Source organism: Nelumbo lutea, chromosome 5 (genome assembly GCF_056320005.1).
Source record: "Nelumbo lutea isolate HS-2025 chromosome 5, American lotus-T2T, whole genome shotgun sequence".
In the NCBI taxonomy this organism is placed as follows: Eukaryota; Viridiplantae; Streptophyta; class Magnoliopsida; order Proteales; family Nelumbonaceae; genus Nelumbo; species Nelumbo lutea.
The window spans coordinates 1,544,725-1,562,075 of NC_142688.1; the positions used below are offsets into that span (position 1 = coordinate 1,544,725).

A 17,351-nucleotide genomic window follows, 5' to 3' on the forward strand; every position below is an offset into this window, starting at 1 on the left:
TGGCCTTAAAAGGTTAAAATAAATTGCAGAATATTAATGTACAGTACATCCATGAATATTAATGTACAGTACAGCCATAAATTGCAGAATATTAACGTTCCAGAGTGACGGTATATCGCAAATATTAATGTACAGTACAGCCATGAATATTACAACATCCAAAATCAAATTCAGAATCAACCGAATTTCATTTGAAGATTGAGAACACTAGACACGCTACACCTACCCCCAAGCTTATGTAATTGTGTGCTGCTCCTTTAATTTCTTCTTGTTTGTTAAACCCAACTAAAATAAAATTCAATAGCATGTGCTCAATCTGCTGAGACCGTGGTCGCAGCATTTTCTTGCGACCACTTGCTGCAATGAACGTTCATCAGCCACAGCCCATCGTGGGTCTACTCAATCTACAGAGTACAGACCACACCATTATAATAACATATCCTTCACAGTTTCCTCCATCAACTCCCCCAGAGTCACCCATGACATCTCTCTTACTATTATATCAATATCATCAAGCATCATATCAGACCAAACGGTTGTCTCCATATCGCGGGCCACCACGCTATCGATCGAATAATATGATCCGTCCATTGGAGGATGTACATACATACGAACCATTTCCCATGCAGCATCCAATAATTTCTTTCTACTTCCACAAGTAGATGATACTGTGGCGAGACCAAGCACTTTTCTCTTCAGTCTGGATATTGTTGATGAAGATCCAAGAATTTTTGCCAGTGCTTCATTCAACAGATCAAATAACAGCTTATGATCTTCCTTACTTTCGTTCTGATCCTTGGTTTCTTCTTCATTCCCTTTTGTTCTTCTTCTGTAAGACTCTTCTACTTCCTCGTATATGGAGTTGCTAATGGGCTTTTCAGTTGGGTCCCATTTTGGAAAAAGGCAATCAAATGATCCATCATATAAACCAGAAGCAACTAGAAGATCTCTCATGTAAGCTTCAGCTTCGTCTTCTATTTCTATTTCCAGTGTTTCAGCTTCTGGGGGGCCCTCTATGATCGGCGTGTCATCAGACTCATCAGAATCAAGTTGGTTCAACTGCTTCTTCAGTTCTGTGTATATTCATAAACAGAAAACAACAAGCATATGAGTACCCAATACCATACTTGCAGTTGTATCAAGTGGCATTATACTACACATAGATTAAATGGCCATAGACAGTCTTAATGTAGCAGATCATAACGTGGGTGTTAATGATGATGATGGCAAAGTGGCATATAATTACACAAAGAAACAAAGTCAGCCAATAAGGAACAGTCTTCCACCTGAAAAGATCTTTTCTTTCTGATTGGATATTGAAGACCACCCAACCTTGGATCTCTTCCTTCTTTTCCATGATATTTTACCTTTGTGGGCTGCTGTTTGCCTAAAGACATGAAGACCAACTTTGGTGTTGGAGATCCCTTAAGGTGAAATTAACTACCCGCAAATTATATGCCACTATGGAATAGCAGGAAGTGCTTGGTGTTTAGGAAGCTGCTATTTCATAGATTCCTGTTTTATTTTAAGTGCTATCTTTTCAATCTATTCTATGGAATGTTTGATACAGGCAGTTTAAGGAAATTAAAGACAAAAGTTTGTTCGGCGAAAGAAGCAAGATTTCCTAGCTTAACATAATAGTATAGCTGTCTGAGTAATGCTGCCTCTGGATTTTGTTGTAGGCCCCATTTGGGAGGGCCTAATTTGGTTGTGTCCCTTTAGCTAAGATGCTTTGAAGAAGCTGACAGAAGAACTTCAGCAGAGAGCTGCTTGAATGGCTACATGATATGTTTTATACCAAATATTGCCTATATTCTTTTCAGATAAGTTTCACCTCAGAAAGCCCAAAGCAATCGTCAGAAAGTCATCCCAAATGGGCACAATAGTATGTAGATACATGCTCAGAAATACAAGGTTAGTGTGAAAGATATTGACGGTACACAAAGCGCATGTATGCACATTAATGATATAACTTATGCACCAATAGTTTGCAATGCCAATTAGTTTATTAATCTGTCTATAATGTGAAGGTATGTGCATAAAAAATGAAATTTTGGTCGTCCCTTTATTATCACTGGAGAGAGTGCAGGTGAATCTACTGTCTTTGATTAAAGATTTCAAGTCCTGACCCAAGAAATAAACACATCCATCAGTTGATTGATCATTAGCAAGTGCTTACTGACCAATTACCTTGAAGATTAGAGCTGATCTCTCTAAAAACCCATGGCGTTGGGCAATCTTCTATCAAAGGTACATCCAAAGTGGAAATTGGGCTTAGATGATCTACAGGCTGACAGAACTCTTCATGCCCACTGCTGCACACTGATGCAGGGCTAGGTGGCACCTCAGTCAAGTTTTCCTGAGAACCCCACAACAGGGAATTTATTAATTAAGAGAAAATAAAACAAAGAAAATTATCGACTTAAAATCTCATACACTAGAATTATGCAGAAGTACATAGATTAAGTAAACTATAGAATAATTCTTACATGTGCATTCCAAGGATTTATCACAACTGTAGGTCCATTATCCTTCACAGAATCAGATTCATTGCTTCCAGATTCCTCCACTGCTTGAATCTTCCTGCCAAATAACTTACCTCTAAGAGTGAAACTGTAACGAAGTTTTGAGACTTTACCCCTGAAATTTAACCTTTCTTTTCTCTTTTTTCTCATTTCCACTGAAACATTTTCAGTGGCTTCATGCTTCCTCCTGATCTGGGCTCCAGTTAAAATGTGTCGATCCTCTAAAAGAAGTTTCCCAAATGAATTTCCTGAAACTGGAGCTGACAAAGATCTGATGAGGTTCCTTGGGGATAACTCCCCTGTATAGAGCATCGCATCACTTTTATGCCCATGTCTGAAAGATCGGGTTTGAATTTCTGGCTTCTCTCTCAAATCTTCCCAACAGCCGCCAATATTCCCACTCAACAGAACACCTCCAGTTGGTCTTGGTCTGATCTCCTCATTGCCTAAAGCAGAAGCTCTTGAGCAGCCACCAACACTTAGGGGATAATCTATTGGTGTTTCTCCTTTTACAACATTCCTCAGCTTCTCAGACAAGAATTTCCTGGTGTCTCTATTGATGAACTCTGAAGAACCTTGCCCATTCACCCGAGCTTCACTTCTGTATGATCTTGTTGATTCTGATCGTAGCAAATTTATCCCAAGGTCCTTAGTAACATTTTCTCTGACCTGTTGTGCTATACTCCAAGCAATTTCATTTGGATCTGATTGTTTTTCACTGAAAGAGGTCCAAATCCCACCCCTTCTGACTGCAGTATCTCTTTTAGCACTCTTCCCCTGAATTTCACATCTCAATCTTTCCTTTACTTCCTCGAGCAAGTCTTCAATACTGCCTTCCTCTTCAACAGCTTCTGATGAACCAGCACAAGAATCTTCACTACCCCCATTCCTGTCCGGGCCAGGCTTCAAGATCACTATCCTTGTTGGCACAGAAGACTTACCCAGTTTGTTATCATAAGTCTTACCAAATTTCTGATCACAATCCATTAGGGGGATCTGCTCAGAGTGAATAGATTTTGTTCTGTTTCTTAAGGTGGCAGATTCAATTTGGTTAGCTGGGAAAGTTTCTTTCTTATATCCTTGATGATGTAATGCACCTCTTTCTTGTGAGCTTCCTTTTATTATTGCCAATGAAGTATGACATTTTGGTTCTACAAGTTTATTATTTTCTATCGAACTCCTAGAGTCTGTATAGAGTGCCTTTCTTTCCTTGTTCAGGTTCTCTTCAGAAAGCCGTTGCCCAGGAATTCTGCCAAGTTCAACAACCTTTGGATGTTCCCAAACTCTGGCTGCTTGCCATGCTTCAAATTCTTTCTTGAATTTCTGTAGTTCATCCTCTTGAGGATGCTCCCGAGACCGTGGTTTTCCATATTTCATACCACTGCTGGATAAGTCAGGATCTCTTTCCCAAAAATGGGTTAGGAAATCAACCTCCGTTTTCCTAAAGGATTTTGAGCCAAAAGCACTGCGCCGAATTGAGCCATTTTCAAATTGTTCATCACTTTGGTTCTTTTTCTCCTTTGCATGGGTTGTCAGTTTTGTGTCTGATGGTAGTGTATCCATCCCCATCAAACGGGCCACAACACTAGGCGCATTCCTTCTGGTGTCTGATCCTCTAGAAATCTCCTCGTCAATCAATTTTTTCATGGAAGCCTTACTTGGATAACAATTCTTTCTGGAGGAGCTGTGCTTCGTTTGATATGAATACTGAAAGTCCAAGCATACTTAATATGAGTAAAAGAATAATTTGAGTGCATGCACAAGAGGGAGTTAATAGTTAGTATTATCTCTCAACATTTTTGAATTTTCTCCATCTAATATGCAATAAGTTAAGACAGTTAAAACCATCAATGTAGATCCAACCCATTCCCCGTTTGCCTCATGTATGGGTCAGCCAACAGTATGGTCTAGCACATAGAAAGTTTAAACTTCTCAGCACTCATAAGATACAACACTAAGAACAAAAATGAGAGGAGAATTGAACAAATAAAAGTACTCAGACAATGTACAGCTTTATGTCTCAGAAACCTATGGTACAACAGCATACAGTGAACAAATTACCAGTATGTTTCCAGATGTAGAACAGCTCTGTGAAGGTTCTAGTGGCAGCTCCAAACTGTTTCGAGGGGTTTCAAGACCTGCAGACAAGTCCAAGTACCATTACATTTCAAAACCTTTTTTTGCAGGTACAACTCTATTAATTGCAAGAACTTCTTCTGTACTGTTCTTTCTTCAATCAAGGTACCATCACTTTAAGCAAAGATGTAGCAACTTGGTTGGGGCTTCTTCACTTTTCTAATTTATTTATGGATCAAATAAAATGAGTCTATCATTTTTACCCTTAAATAATAGTTATGAAAACTTAGTTGCCTTTAAATTTGGGAACATAATTCTAAGTCAAATAAATTATCTAGTAAAGGGCCCAACATAACATGGTGTGAAGGTACTTTGAGTCATGACTTAAAACTTGCAACCTTAGCCCATCTCATTTTCCCTCAAATTCAACCCCCCCCCCCCCAACACACACACACACACACACACACAAAGAAAAGAAAAGAAAAAAAAAAAAAAAAACTGCTTTAAAGAAAGGAAAGAAAAAAGAATGGTAAGCACATTACCATATTCACAGGAAGAAAATACATAAATAAATAAATAAAAGAGTCTTACCATCAATGTGTCTATTATGCCCCAGAAACTTCCGAGACATCCTGCCCTGATTAAATTCAAAGAGATGGAAAATACCTCCCATGTCGCCTTTGACTCCTAAAAGCTTGATTAGATCTAGTAGTGCATTTTATGTTTTATCCCATTGTAACACAAGTAGATTGTCTTTTATCCAAAAGTATTGCAAAACATCTGCCTATCTTCCTCATTATCTGGAAAGTCACATTACAAATTTGTAATCAGTAAATCGAAGTGCATTTATATGGACTAAAGTCTAAAACAAGCTTTTCAGTGCCTGAAAATCTGTAAAGAAAATCATGAAGAACCAAATCAAAATATCAAGTCTGGCAAGAATTAACTTCTGCTTAAATTGCCAAAGAAATAAGATAATACCTACAGCCCAAAGGCAACATTCAATAAACTTATAAGTTTTATCTACCTCTCTAATAGGCCCTATGAATCTCAATGGCCTACAAGTACATATTTTCATGTGCAGGGGTAGGGGAACAGCCAATAATAAGGTCTCATATCTACCCTTTTTAGTTGCCTTCGTTTTCCTTGTTTTTATTTTATTTTTGGCTAACTAGGATGGCTTTTCAAACTAGTAAGGTGTCTGACTGGTTTTAGTGGAGACGAGGGATCAAATCCCACCTTGGACCACAAGACTAGAAGTGGAAATTCTGCAATAAGGGGTAAAGGAAATAAAATGAAATGAAGTCCACCTAGCCTACTTCTCTTCCGCTATCTCCCACCTAAGGAGAGAAATACGAAACCTAAGTGCTCAGAGTTGCCTAATTTTGCTGCAGCAAGTGAAAACGTCCATGCTTTTATGATCTAATCATTCGGTGCCTTAAATGTCCTCAATAGCATAACACACAGAGCATGTAAATGTCACAATCAAATCAAGCCAAAATCAACCCAATGACCCAAAGTTTTTCTGATAGAAAGCACAGAACGGAGTGCAGATATGGAGGTGGAAGTAAAATAAGTATTCTGTAGACAAGATGAAGGATGGACTCACAAGTCACAAGAAATTCTGCTAAAACACAAATAAAGAAATATAAAGAAAAAGCTCGGACAAAGCCATGCTGCATTCTATCCTTTGAGGGATACTTATTAACAGCACTTACAGATCAATGCAGTGTGGACAAAACCCAAACCACTCTCCACATGTGATTCCAGTTACATGATTGATTAGATACAAGATAAAACAACCAGAAATACAGGAAACCTAAAACATTTAACACAACCATTTTAACAAGGAAAAGGAAAAGGAAAGAAGAAGTAATTTATATGATTAAAAACAAAATAGGACAAAATAGAATTTTTGTACCAGATTTACCAGAAAACCCCGTCCTTAAACTGAAATTTGAAATGGGTTTGTAAAATATAAGTACTTAATATCATTTCTATTACCAAATTCTGTAGTCATGCAAAATCCCTGACAAGGACAAAAGGAAAAGCTAGTTCCAATTTCATGTTTAAGAATTTCGCAAGTATTACTCATGAAAAGGATGCAAAATTGACAAAATTCTTCAAATAGAAATGATGAACTTAATAGATGCATTTGAAACAATTATAGCATCTAATGACCATTCATGGCTTCTGATCCAACGTCCAAGCAGAAAAGCAAAATGACATTTTCAGTTTCAACTAGTCAGACTTGACACTTATGCCGTTATTTCAGTTTTTCTTCTCCAAGTAACGCAGAAGAAAGTATCCAGTTTCCCAGCCCAATAAAACAGAAAGCCATCTAATTCAAAACCAAGAAACCAAATCCACCATCACTAGATTACCTGAACCTACCATCCAGAAAAACCCGGGAACGGGCAAGGCCCATGGTCAGGAGCTTATCCTCCAGCGCATTGGAGAGAAACCGAATACACAGAGTTGCCAGCAGAATTTAATGACGTCGAGATCGAGATAAAATCTTCACTGAACGGAGCAGAGTAGCAGAAAGGTTGGCATTTAAAGCTAGGGCTCGTAATTGCTTCGTCTTGGGACGCTAGTAATGTAAGAAAAACTATGATTTTAGTCTGACCATCCATTGCTGGAAAAGAACGACTAGAAAGCGAAGTCTCTCTCTCTCTCTCTCTCTCTCTCTCTCTCTCTCTCTCTCTCTCTCTCTCTCTCTCTCATTTTATTTTATTTATTCTTTTTTTTTTCATTTTTATCTGTTTACTGTAAAGATGGAGCGAAGTCTCTGCAGAAGAATCACAAGATAGAGTAGAAACTAGAAACAGAGCGGGAAGGAATGTGTAAGCCATCTGGGACCCATGTGAAGAATAATAGAATTTCTCTCGGGCCCCAGCTAACCTAGACCATGAACTACCAGAAAAAAGTGCCAACTGCGAAGTATCGAGAACTGACAGTCCACTTGTGTTTTGATGATCCATCAGCTGTCTAAATAACACTTGCAAGTTGATGGGTCCCAACATGTGTCGGAGGGGACGGCATTATTCTCAATGTATCCCTGAATCTGGTGATAGTAAAATTCCACTTTTACCCCTGGAACTATTTTATTATCAAGCATAACTGCACACACAAGCAATGCTTTTTTTTAATTGCTCTTTATTCTTAAAATTTTCTACCAAAAAAATTGATCTTAAAATGAAAAAAAAAAAGGTTTGGGCCTTTTAGCAACAGCTAAGGAGAGGATGCTTTAACACACGAAACCATCATCTATTTGGCGGGTATAGATTCCACAGAATATGAAGGGTATAAGAATTCGGAGTTTTCTAACGTGATGGCGGCATGGCGCTTCTTGAGTCTAGGCACAGCGCATAGTACACGCGCCGTCTGATCTTTCACATTACAACTACAGATTCCTGCGCTAATCTGTACGTAATTCTTTTTAGTTTTTAGCAAAGCAATTCCATATTCTATCCGGTGATCTTGATGGGGAAGTTGCGATCATTAAGGAGCCGCTCGTCTGTCTGTTGACTTTTTGCCTTTTGATGCTTCAACGGTTCAACCTTTCCCCATAGCTATCAGTTTTATATTATTAGTTAGGCTTAATGAATTGACGTTGTGATGGCTTTGCCACTTGGCAAGTGATGAGCCTTGGACCTCATTTCTGTCCGTGCCACATCAGCTAAGCAGGTCTGATTATATTAATTAAATTAATAATAAATGGAGAATAAAAAACCAGTTTGCTCGTTTCATGATTGGATGCCTTGAACAAGTACATTGCTGGATGAGGCTGTAAAGTCAGTAGCGAGAAAAAAAGTGTGAGCACCTTATATTCTAATTACAACTCATCCATATAAATGATTCATATGGGCCTCTTTATATAAATAGACTTCTGATAAAACTCAACTCTCTTATCCAATGATGTCAAGAGCCGGGTCATGTGGTAAGGGGAAAGGGTAAAAAAAGCTTAAAGCATGAGATGGATAAATACATACAGCTATCTTATATATCTTATATATCTATTAATATGAAATGGATGCTCTCTGCATCCGGGAAATGGAATCTACCGGTATGAGTAGATTTTACGTGAGAATAATTATTACAGTAATTAATTATTGTAAATTATTACAGTAATTTAATAAATATATATTTAGTGATTATAATTAATAATTATTTGTTATTATAAATATTGTTAATAATTATATATTTATTTAATTTTACTTTAAATTAAAATTATAAATACTGTTAATAAATTTAGTAATTATTGTTATATTAAAAATAATTTAAAATATTATTAAAAGTATTGTTATTGATTATTTAATAAAATATTATAATTACTGACTATTACTGATAAATAGTGTTAATTTAATTTAATTTTGATAATTATTAATTTAATGGATATTGTTAATAAATCCTATTCATAAATTTAATAATTACTATTATAATAAAAATAAATAAATAATCTTATTAAAACTATCATTAATGATTATTTAATTAAATATTATAATTAACTACTATTATTGATAAATATTGTTAATAACATTCTAACAATTGACGGTTGGACCGGTCGATTCAAATGGATGGCCCGTTCTGACAACAAAAATTACAAGCAAAAAATTACATAACCGTTCTGACCACCGATTTTTGGGTCAACGATTTGATTATTCGGTTCGAACGGACAGTCTGTTCTAACAATAAAAATTGTGGGCAAAATTTTGAATTTGTGAGGTCCATTAAGTAGTATCATATATGTTATGTCATTTGAGTGTGTAATTCATACAATCCAAAAAAATGAAATCGTTATGGCCACCAGTTTTCAAGTTGTTGATTCGATCGTCCGATTCAAACGAACGACCCATTCTAACAACAAAAATTACAGGCAAAAAAATGAGTGTGTGAGGTCCACTGAGTAGTATCATACACGTTATGTCATTCGAGCATGTGGCTATTCGACAATTCAATCTTTTAGTTTGAACAAATGACATGTTCTGACAACAAAAATTTAAAAAAAAAATGCCAAAAACCATTGAATGGGTCAACGGGTTGACGATTCGACCACTTGGGTCAATGGGTTGTTGACTGATTCAACGGTTTTTGGTCAGGGATTAGGATTGGGGTAAAATGGAACTGATTGACTGGATGGTTCCCAATAAAAAAATAAAAAAATGGATGACCCATTCTAACAACAAAAATTATAAGCAAAAAATCAAGTGTGTGAGGTCCATTAAGCAATACCATACGTGTTATGTCATTCGAGCATGTCACTCATATGACCTAAAAATTGAATCGTCCTAACCGCTAGTTTTCGGGTTGACGGTTTGAATGGATATCCCATTCTGACAACAAAAATTAAAAAAATGATCAAAAATCATTGTATGGGTTAACGGTTCAGCTACCTAAGTCAATAGGTTGTTGACCGATTCAACAATTTTGGTCAGGAACTGAGATTATGATAAAACAGAATCGATTGCCTGGATGGTTTCATAAAAAACGTCCAAAAACCATTAAATATGTCAACCGCTCAATGGTTCAACTGCTCAAATTAATGAATTGTTGACCAATTTAATGGTTTTTTTGCCAGAAATCGGGTCAACGGATCATTCGCAGGCCCCTCTGCCAGTTAGAAATTAAAGCTTCCGGTGTTGAGATTAGAAAAAAAAAAGTTGGTTAAGCAATGCCAAGTGGTCCCGCTTAGAAAAGTTTTGTTAAATTGTTCGCATGTTCTAGTTCTAACTACCTACCCATATCACTGTTTCATAACAAACCCTATACTTGCAACTTGGAAAACTAGATGTACAAGATTCATCTTTCCAAGTGGTTGGATGGAGCCCACCATGTAAACACATGTGGCATTTATCATTGAATCGAACTAATCGATATGTCAAAATTGGAGACCGGATCTGCTCCTCACACGCACATCCTAGAACATTTTCCGTACGGGAGATGTTATGAATGCACGGTGGATGAGTACGTGAGGCGCCCATTTGTGAGGAGCAGATGCCGTCACTCAAAATTGAGGGCATAGACTGGTATTAAAAAATACTCGTATCACATTCAGTTGCTTAACTAATTTGAATTGGTTGTGAGTGAATTTAAGGGTTCATTTGGATTGTAGGAATAGTAGTTTAGAATCGGAATCGGAATTGGAATGGGTTATTTTGATTACAACTGTTTGGTTCGGCAGAATCGGAATTCTATTTTCATTCCTGCTGGAATGGCATTCCCCCATTTGAGGGAATGCTGCCTCTCTCTTGGGAATGAAATCCCATTCCTGCTGATTTCAATTCTCATTTCCATTTCTGTTTAAATCAAACAGACTATAGGAATGGACCATTCCGATTCTGATTCCGAAGGATTTCGATTCCGATTCAGACTACGAACCGAATGGAACCTAAAGTCTGTTTGATTTGCGATTGGAATCGGAATCAAAATGGTCTATTCCCATAGTTTATTTGGTTCAAACATGAATCATAATGGGAATTGGATTCAGCTGGAATGGGATTTCATTCCCAAGGGAGGGGGAGGGAATGACTATTCCCTCAAATGGGAGAATGCCATTTCACCACGAATAGGAATAAGATTCTGAATCCACCCAACCAAACCATCCCTATTCCTGCAAACCAAACAGGACCTTAAATAACCCCATATTTAAATTTTTATTTTTAAAATTCCATATGAAACACAAAATTCTAAAAGAATTGAGAAACAAGATGAGAAATTTGACATGAACAATTACATTTTAAGCTCAATTTGAAAAGAATATAAATATAAATATGTACAATACATATACATATAATATAAAATACAAGGCTTTGGTATATATATATATATATTTGTATTTATACTCCTTCCAAACTGAGCCTTAAGATATAGTAAAGGTATAAATAGATAGTGGAAATGATTGATTAGTAGGAGACTAGGCTAACCAATAATGGGGCAATGGATGTAAGAACAAGTTAGGGCATTTCAACCTGTACCATGGGATGATGAAGGTTCAACGGCAGACAGCCTTCTTGGCACGCCTCTCTCTTCATGTGATTTACGGCACTCCATGGAGAAGTGACAAAACAGGCCGGGGTCTTGGCCAGTGCTTAAGGCCCATTTCCATTATTATTCTGGCCCATTTCAAAAAGCTAGTTCGCTGAATTATTGCAGGTATCAACCTTGTAAAACAAGATTTGAGAAAGAGGTCAACTCACCAGGACTGTGAGTCACCACATTCTGTACCAATGTATCATTTTCTGGGTAACAATAAGCCTATGCTTAATAATAATAATAATAATAGTAGTGATGATGATGTATAATCTTAATTAATGGGTTGATAGATCAAAATAACAAAGGGAAATTCAATTTTGTGAGTAAGTGGTTTCAGTCTTTTAATCCAATGTTTAAGAATGTTTAAGTTAAAAATAAGTGTTTAAAAACATGTATTTATTTGAATAAGAACGTATTTGCATTTGGCACCCAATTTTTATATTGGACGTTTGGTAGTCTTTTTCTCTAATAAGCACTTATGTGATTATCTAATCTTTCATTTTCTTTTAAATTTTTAAAATATACCCTTTGAAAGCACTTTTATTAAATTATTTTTATAAAAACATTTTTATGAAAGTATTTTATAAAGTACTTCTATATAAAAACATTTATAAAAGTATTTTATAAAAACATTTTTAAAAAATTGAATAAGTGCTTTTGTAAAAATGCTTTCATAAAAGTACTTTCTTAAATGTGCTTTCATAAAAGTATTTTTATAAAAATGCTTTCATAAAAGTGTTTTTATAAAGTTCAACTAGGGATAATTTTAAAAGAAAAAAATTGAATAAGTGCTTATTGTATAAACACTTTAAAAAACTAGAAATCTGGGCTTAAAAAATAAGTTCTTAATTTTAAAATAAACACTTATTTTGGGTTTATTTCTCAAATACCAATAAGTGCTTAATAGCTCAAATAAATACTTATTTTTAAGCACTCTCAAACATAAATCAGGGCTTTTTATCATAACCCTACCTTAATGTCACTTCCTCTAATTCAAGATAGGATCATAACAATACATCAAAATCTGCAACTTCAAGGTTTCGGCCTAGGGTTAAAATCATCTCGTGGCAGATTTGAGCAGAGAGATGCATTCAGAACTCACCGACATACAAAATGCAGAGAGCTTTCTCTTCACTTCGTGAGTTGGTGCAGGTGTGAGATCAAACCCGCAAAATTGGAAGTTCTCCATGGCAATGTTAATGGACCTAAAAAAAAGCAATTTTCCAAAAAGAGGATGTCAACTGACAACTCTACGACCGTAGAGAACAATCCAGAGGCCAGAGCACCAATAATAGAGTAATGAGTTTGGATTTTGTCCTTCCAAATTGGTTCTTACACCGTGCTCACAATTCTTGCTATGAGAAATAATTTTGTGAAGACAAAATCTGATTTCTCTTTTAATTGCACACATGTATATTTAATCTTTGTGCCGATTATGTACACCAACCTAAGTTAGTACTGAATTTCGACTTTCCAACTATAAAAAATAAAACATGATAGAAGGGAGTTATATTTACCAATTAACATGTAGTATATTTAGGTTATATGAATGAACGTATAGCAGAGCTCTTTCGAGCTGGCATCTGTCTGCCGCAATGAAGATTCATTCAACAATTGGGGCTGCACAACGTGCACCTCGAGAATAAGCACTCACTTCCCTCTCTAATTGACCATAAGCCGAATTTCATGGCATAATTTATCTAAATCAATTTGGAAATAGTCTTTCTCTGTGTGTAGCGATAAGGTTGCCTACATCTATCTTCCTCAAATCCCACATTGACAGAAGCCTTGCACACTGAGCTATCCTTTATTCAGTTAAATCAAGATCTTATCTCGAAAGGCTATGACGTATGTGGATGTTCCTTTGGACTTATGGGGCCAACAGCCTGTTGAGAGTGTTTTTGGGCTGCAAACGCTCATGTCTATCTTTCTGGTCAAAAGAAAATAAGGGGCAATTACTAATCTACCACACTCTCATGGTAAGGTAGTATTCTCAAGAATGTTCCCAGCAGCATTGGCTGTGGCCCAATAGCCAAAGTTTTGTCCCATCGCCCTGACTTTAGAAGGTACAGACAACTTACTTGCCGACTCCATTTTACCACAATAAACAAAAGCCAACCAGCTTGCTGGCAAAGTCTTTGTTGTTGTCTAGACCTGGTATCAAAATCTCGCATTACACCATCGTTGTGGATGTGCCTACTCTTCACAGATTTATAGTTATTCTGTGCCTGCGGAATTCAAGCGACCAAAAAATTCCTACTGCTTGACTTGGCCATAGCAAAGCCTGACATGGAATTTTTCTATATTTTTATAATTAAAAAATAAAAAGTTGATGTTTTCAACCTGCCATTAATTTGGACACTAATCATTCGAATTAATTCTAGTGTGGTTCTTTTAAAAAACTTTAAATTTATAAATAAAACCTATGTGATTCAAGTGGTTGAACCATTAATTCATTTGACTTGATCATATTTTTTGGTTTTGAATCTTAATTTTTAGCATTTTTAATAAGTAAAATATTAAAAATTGAAATAAATTAGACATAAGTTAATACATATAACATATATTACATGGAGAATGTAGATTTACATTATTATTTAAATGTGTGTAATCACTGACACATGTCCGTAGGCAAAATCGGTCAGCCTCTGGTTTTTAAAACATTCCAAAAACCTAATCAAACGGGGAAAATGGGAATAAAGAAAAAATCAAGCTTATTGAAAAAACATCTCATGGATCATGTCATCATGCACTCGAGTTAGAAAAAATAATAGTTATACATTTTCGATGTAAAACTTGAACTTATTATTGAATCGTCGCTGGTGATTATGAGGAATGCTGGAATAGGGCGGGGATGTGATTTACATATAATTCCCTAAATTCTCCTCCAATCGGGTGATAGATTATTAAAATTTTTCTTGGTTTAATATTAATTTCTAAAATATTTCTAAATTTTCCCTAAATTTCAAAACCTTTAAGATCCCATAATCCTATTTCTAAATCTCATAATTTAATTTCTAAAATTTCTCAAATTCTCATAATCTTATTTATAAAATACCCCAAATTTAATGTAATTTTATGTAATTGTCTTAAAGTGTAAAAAATGTGGAGATTTATCGTCTCCAATCGAGAGGGGATGCCCAACCCTAGATCCATCCTGTTGTTGTTCCCACTTCAAAAATAAAAAGAAATTATTATTAGCACACATCAACTATTTCGGAGTTCTATTTGTCATGGTTTTCGAACCACTGTTGACCCAGATGGTCAAACCGTTCAGCTTAGGAACCATCCAAGCAACTGGTTCCGTTTTACCCCAAACTTGATCCCTGGCCAAAAACCATTGAATCAGTCAACGACCCATTGACCTAGGCGATCGAACTATCAACCCATTCAACGATTTTTGGTCATTCTTTAAATTCTAATTATTTTTTTTATTTTTTAATTTATTTTGCTAGAATGGGCCATCCATTCGGATTGAATGATTGAACCATCAACCCGAAAACCGATGGCCAAAATGGTTCCAATTCTGGGTCATTATTTAAAACCATGCTATTTGTCACATTAATTGAGACTAGCAAAACAAAATATGGGACTAGTGGGTAGGCCTGTAAACGGATCAAATTTGAATTATCAAGATAGATTCGAATTCAAAACCGGTTATGAAAACTAATATTCGAATTCTCAAATATTTGAGTTCGAATTCGATTTTGATTATCAAATCGAATATTCGATTCGATTTGAATTCGACCGATGGTAGTGGTGGTGGCAGTGCGGCAATGGCGAAGGAGAGATAGAGAAGATGATGGTTGTCGTTGATGATGGTGGTTTCCGTCAAGACTACTGTCACTGACGATGGCAGTGTGGCGATGGAGAGATAGAGCAGAAGATGATGGTTGTCATCGATGATAGTGGTCACCGTCGAGACCACTGTCACTCGACTGTTGTCATTGATATTGTTGTTGGTGATGGTGGTTGCTCGAGTGGCTGTAATAATGAATCGAGATTTGAAAGAGAAGAGATAGAGGAGAAGATGATTAGATGAGATACAGGAGAGAACTGAGGAGAGGCAGAGGATGAGGGGCGGTGGCTGGTGACCAGTACTCGACCATTGAATCGTTGGTGTGGCCGATGTGGTTGCTCAGGTGACAGCAGCAACGACAACGATGGCGAAGAGGATTAGGGTTTGCAAGGAGATGGAAACTAGAGAGAGAGAGAGAGATGTTGTATTTTTCTTGTTGGTGGTTGCATAGAGTGAGAGTTGAGAGAGGAGAGAATGGCAAGGCGGTGACGAGAGAGAAGAAAACCTAGGCTGAGAAGAAAATGTCAAGTGATTTAGGGTTTAGGGTTGGCTGGCTGGGGGTTTGAGAAACATATTTCCTTATTTACCCCTAAGAGATTTTATTTATTACATTAATGTACAAAAATATTATATATATATAAATATATATATATATATCGGCTTGGATACTTATCGGATCAAATCAATGCATATCCAAATTTGATCCAATAGTTTAATCGGTAAGAAATTAATATTCAAATTCGACCGAATATCCTATTTGAATTATTCAAATTCGATTCGATTGTGTCGAATCTCAGATTCGAATACCGTTTACAGGCCTACTAGTGGGCCTCCAACTAGGTGGGTGTTTGGCACCAATGCATTTCACAAGTAGGCCTCAATTACAAGTGTTTCATTTCACTTTTTTTTTTAAACATAAAAAAATGCAGGCTTGAATGGGCGTTTAAAGTGATTTGACTTAACATTATAATATATTTATAATGACAACTATGTAACATCTCGAAAAAGTAGTCAATTTTTTTCAAATTTCGGATATTAATTTGAAGAAACCACTTCTTTCCCAAATCTTAAATCAAATCATTACAGAAAAACAAATCATTACAGAAAAACAAATCATTACAAAAATGTTATTTTAAGAAACATAATTGTTAAATGTGATTTTCTTTATTTGCTAATGTGACATACATGACACATCAATAGAACCGGAACACTTATGAAACTCATCAATGCCAAACACCCACTAGGCCACTAGATTACAACATTTTAGATTATTGGATCATCTTAGGAAGCTCACTCAATGACCCAAATAGCAGACCTAGTCCCAGCAAGCCAGCAATACACTAATAACTTTCCTGGGACAACCAAACTGTTGGGAAGATGGGGTCACTATAACTTTGGAGGAGAAGCTCTGAGGCGCGTCTGAAGACACTGTCTTTAGAACGTTATTTGCCCCCACTCAGTTTTACTGAATTTGCTGTTGGGTTACAGGCAAATTCGTTCCCAGGATACAACAAAGTCTTGGGCGATAATCTACAACCAGCAAAGTTGAAGAGTCTCCAAAGAAACCTTCTGTGAGACTGTAGCAGACCGAACTGAGAAAGAGAGATAGTGAATTTTGAAATTGTGTGTTTTGAAGTCTGATTCATGCTCCTTAAATAATTTGTGAAGAGGTATGAGGAAAATGTAGGTGCTGGTTTAGAGAAGGCACCTTGAACAGTCACAATTTCAACCATTGTGACTGTTTAAAAAGTTGTTAACAATTGATGACTGTTAACTTTGAATTGTGCCTCTTGATCACACCCGATTGAATCGTGACCATTGATCTCATCAACGGTCATCAATGCACCAAAACCAAAGCCGCCCATCGCGAGCCACGCGGGTGTGAGCAAAGTGCGAGCAAAGTGCGCCTCTAAAGC

The 17,351-nt window shown here is 36.3% G+C and overlaps 1 protein-coding gene across 4 annotated transcripts; it reads right to left on the reverse strand.

Annotated features, from left to right (window-relative positions):
• On the reverse strand, window positions 1-7,447 carry TRM26 (RB1-inducible coiled-coil protein). Of its 4 annotated transcripts, none has more exons than XM_088947715.1 (6): window positions 6,996-7,447; window positions 5,193-5,401; window positions 4,587-4,663; window positions 2,490-4,232; window positions 2,191-2,359; window positions 1-1,073 (listed from the first exon to the last, which is right to left on the reverse strand). In XM_088947715.1, the coding sequence occupies exons 2-6, from the start codon at window positions 5,272-5,274 to the stop codon at window positions 427-429; spliced, it is 2,718 nt and encodes a 905-aa protein (XP_088803841.1). In that variant the 5' UTR covers window positions 5,275-5,401; window positions 6,996-7,447; the 3' UTR covers window positions 1-426. The 4 variants fall into 4 exon arrangements, with proteins under 4 accessions (XP_088803841.1, XP_088803842.1, XP_088803843.1 ...); XM_088947716.1 differs by having other exon boundaries at window positions 6,986-7,380; XM_088947717.1 differs by having other exon boundaries at window positions 5,268-5,401; window positions 6,996-7,374.
• Between the last annotated feature and the right edge of the window lie 9,904 nt (window positions 7,448-17,351).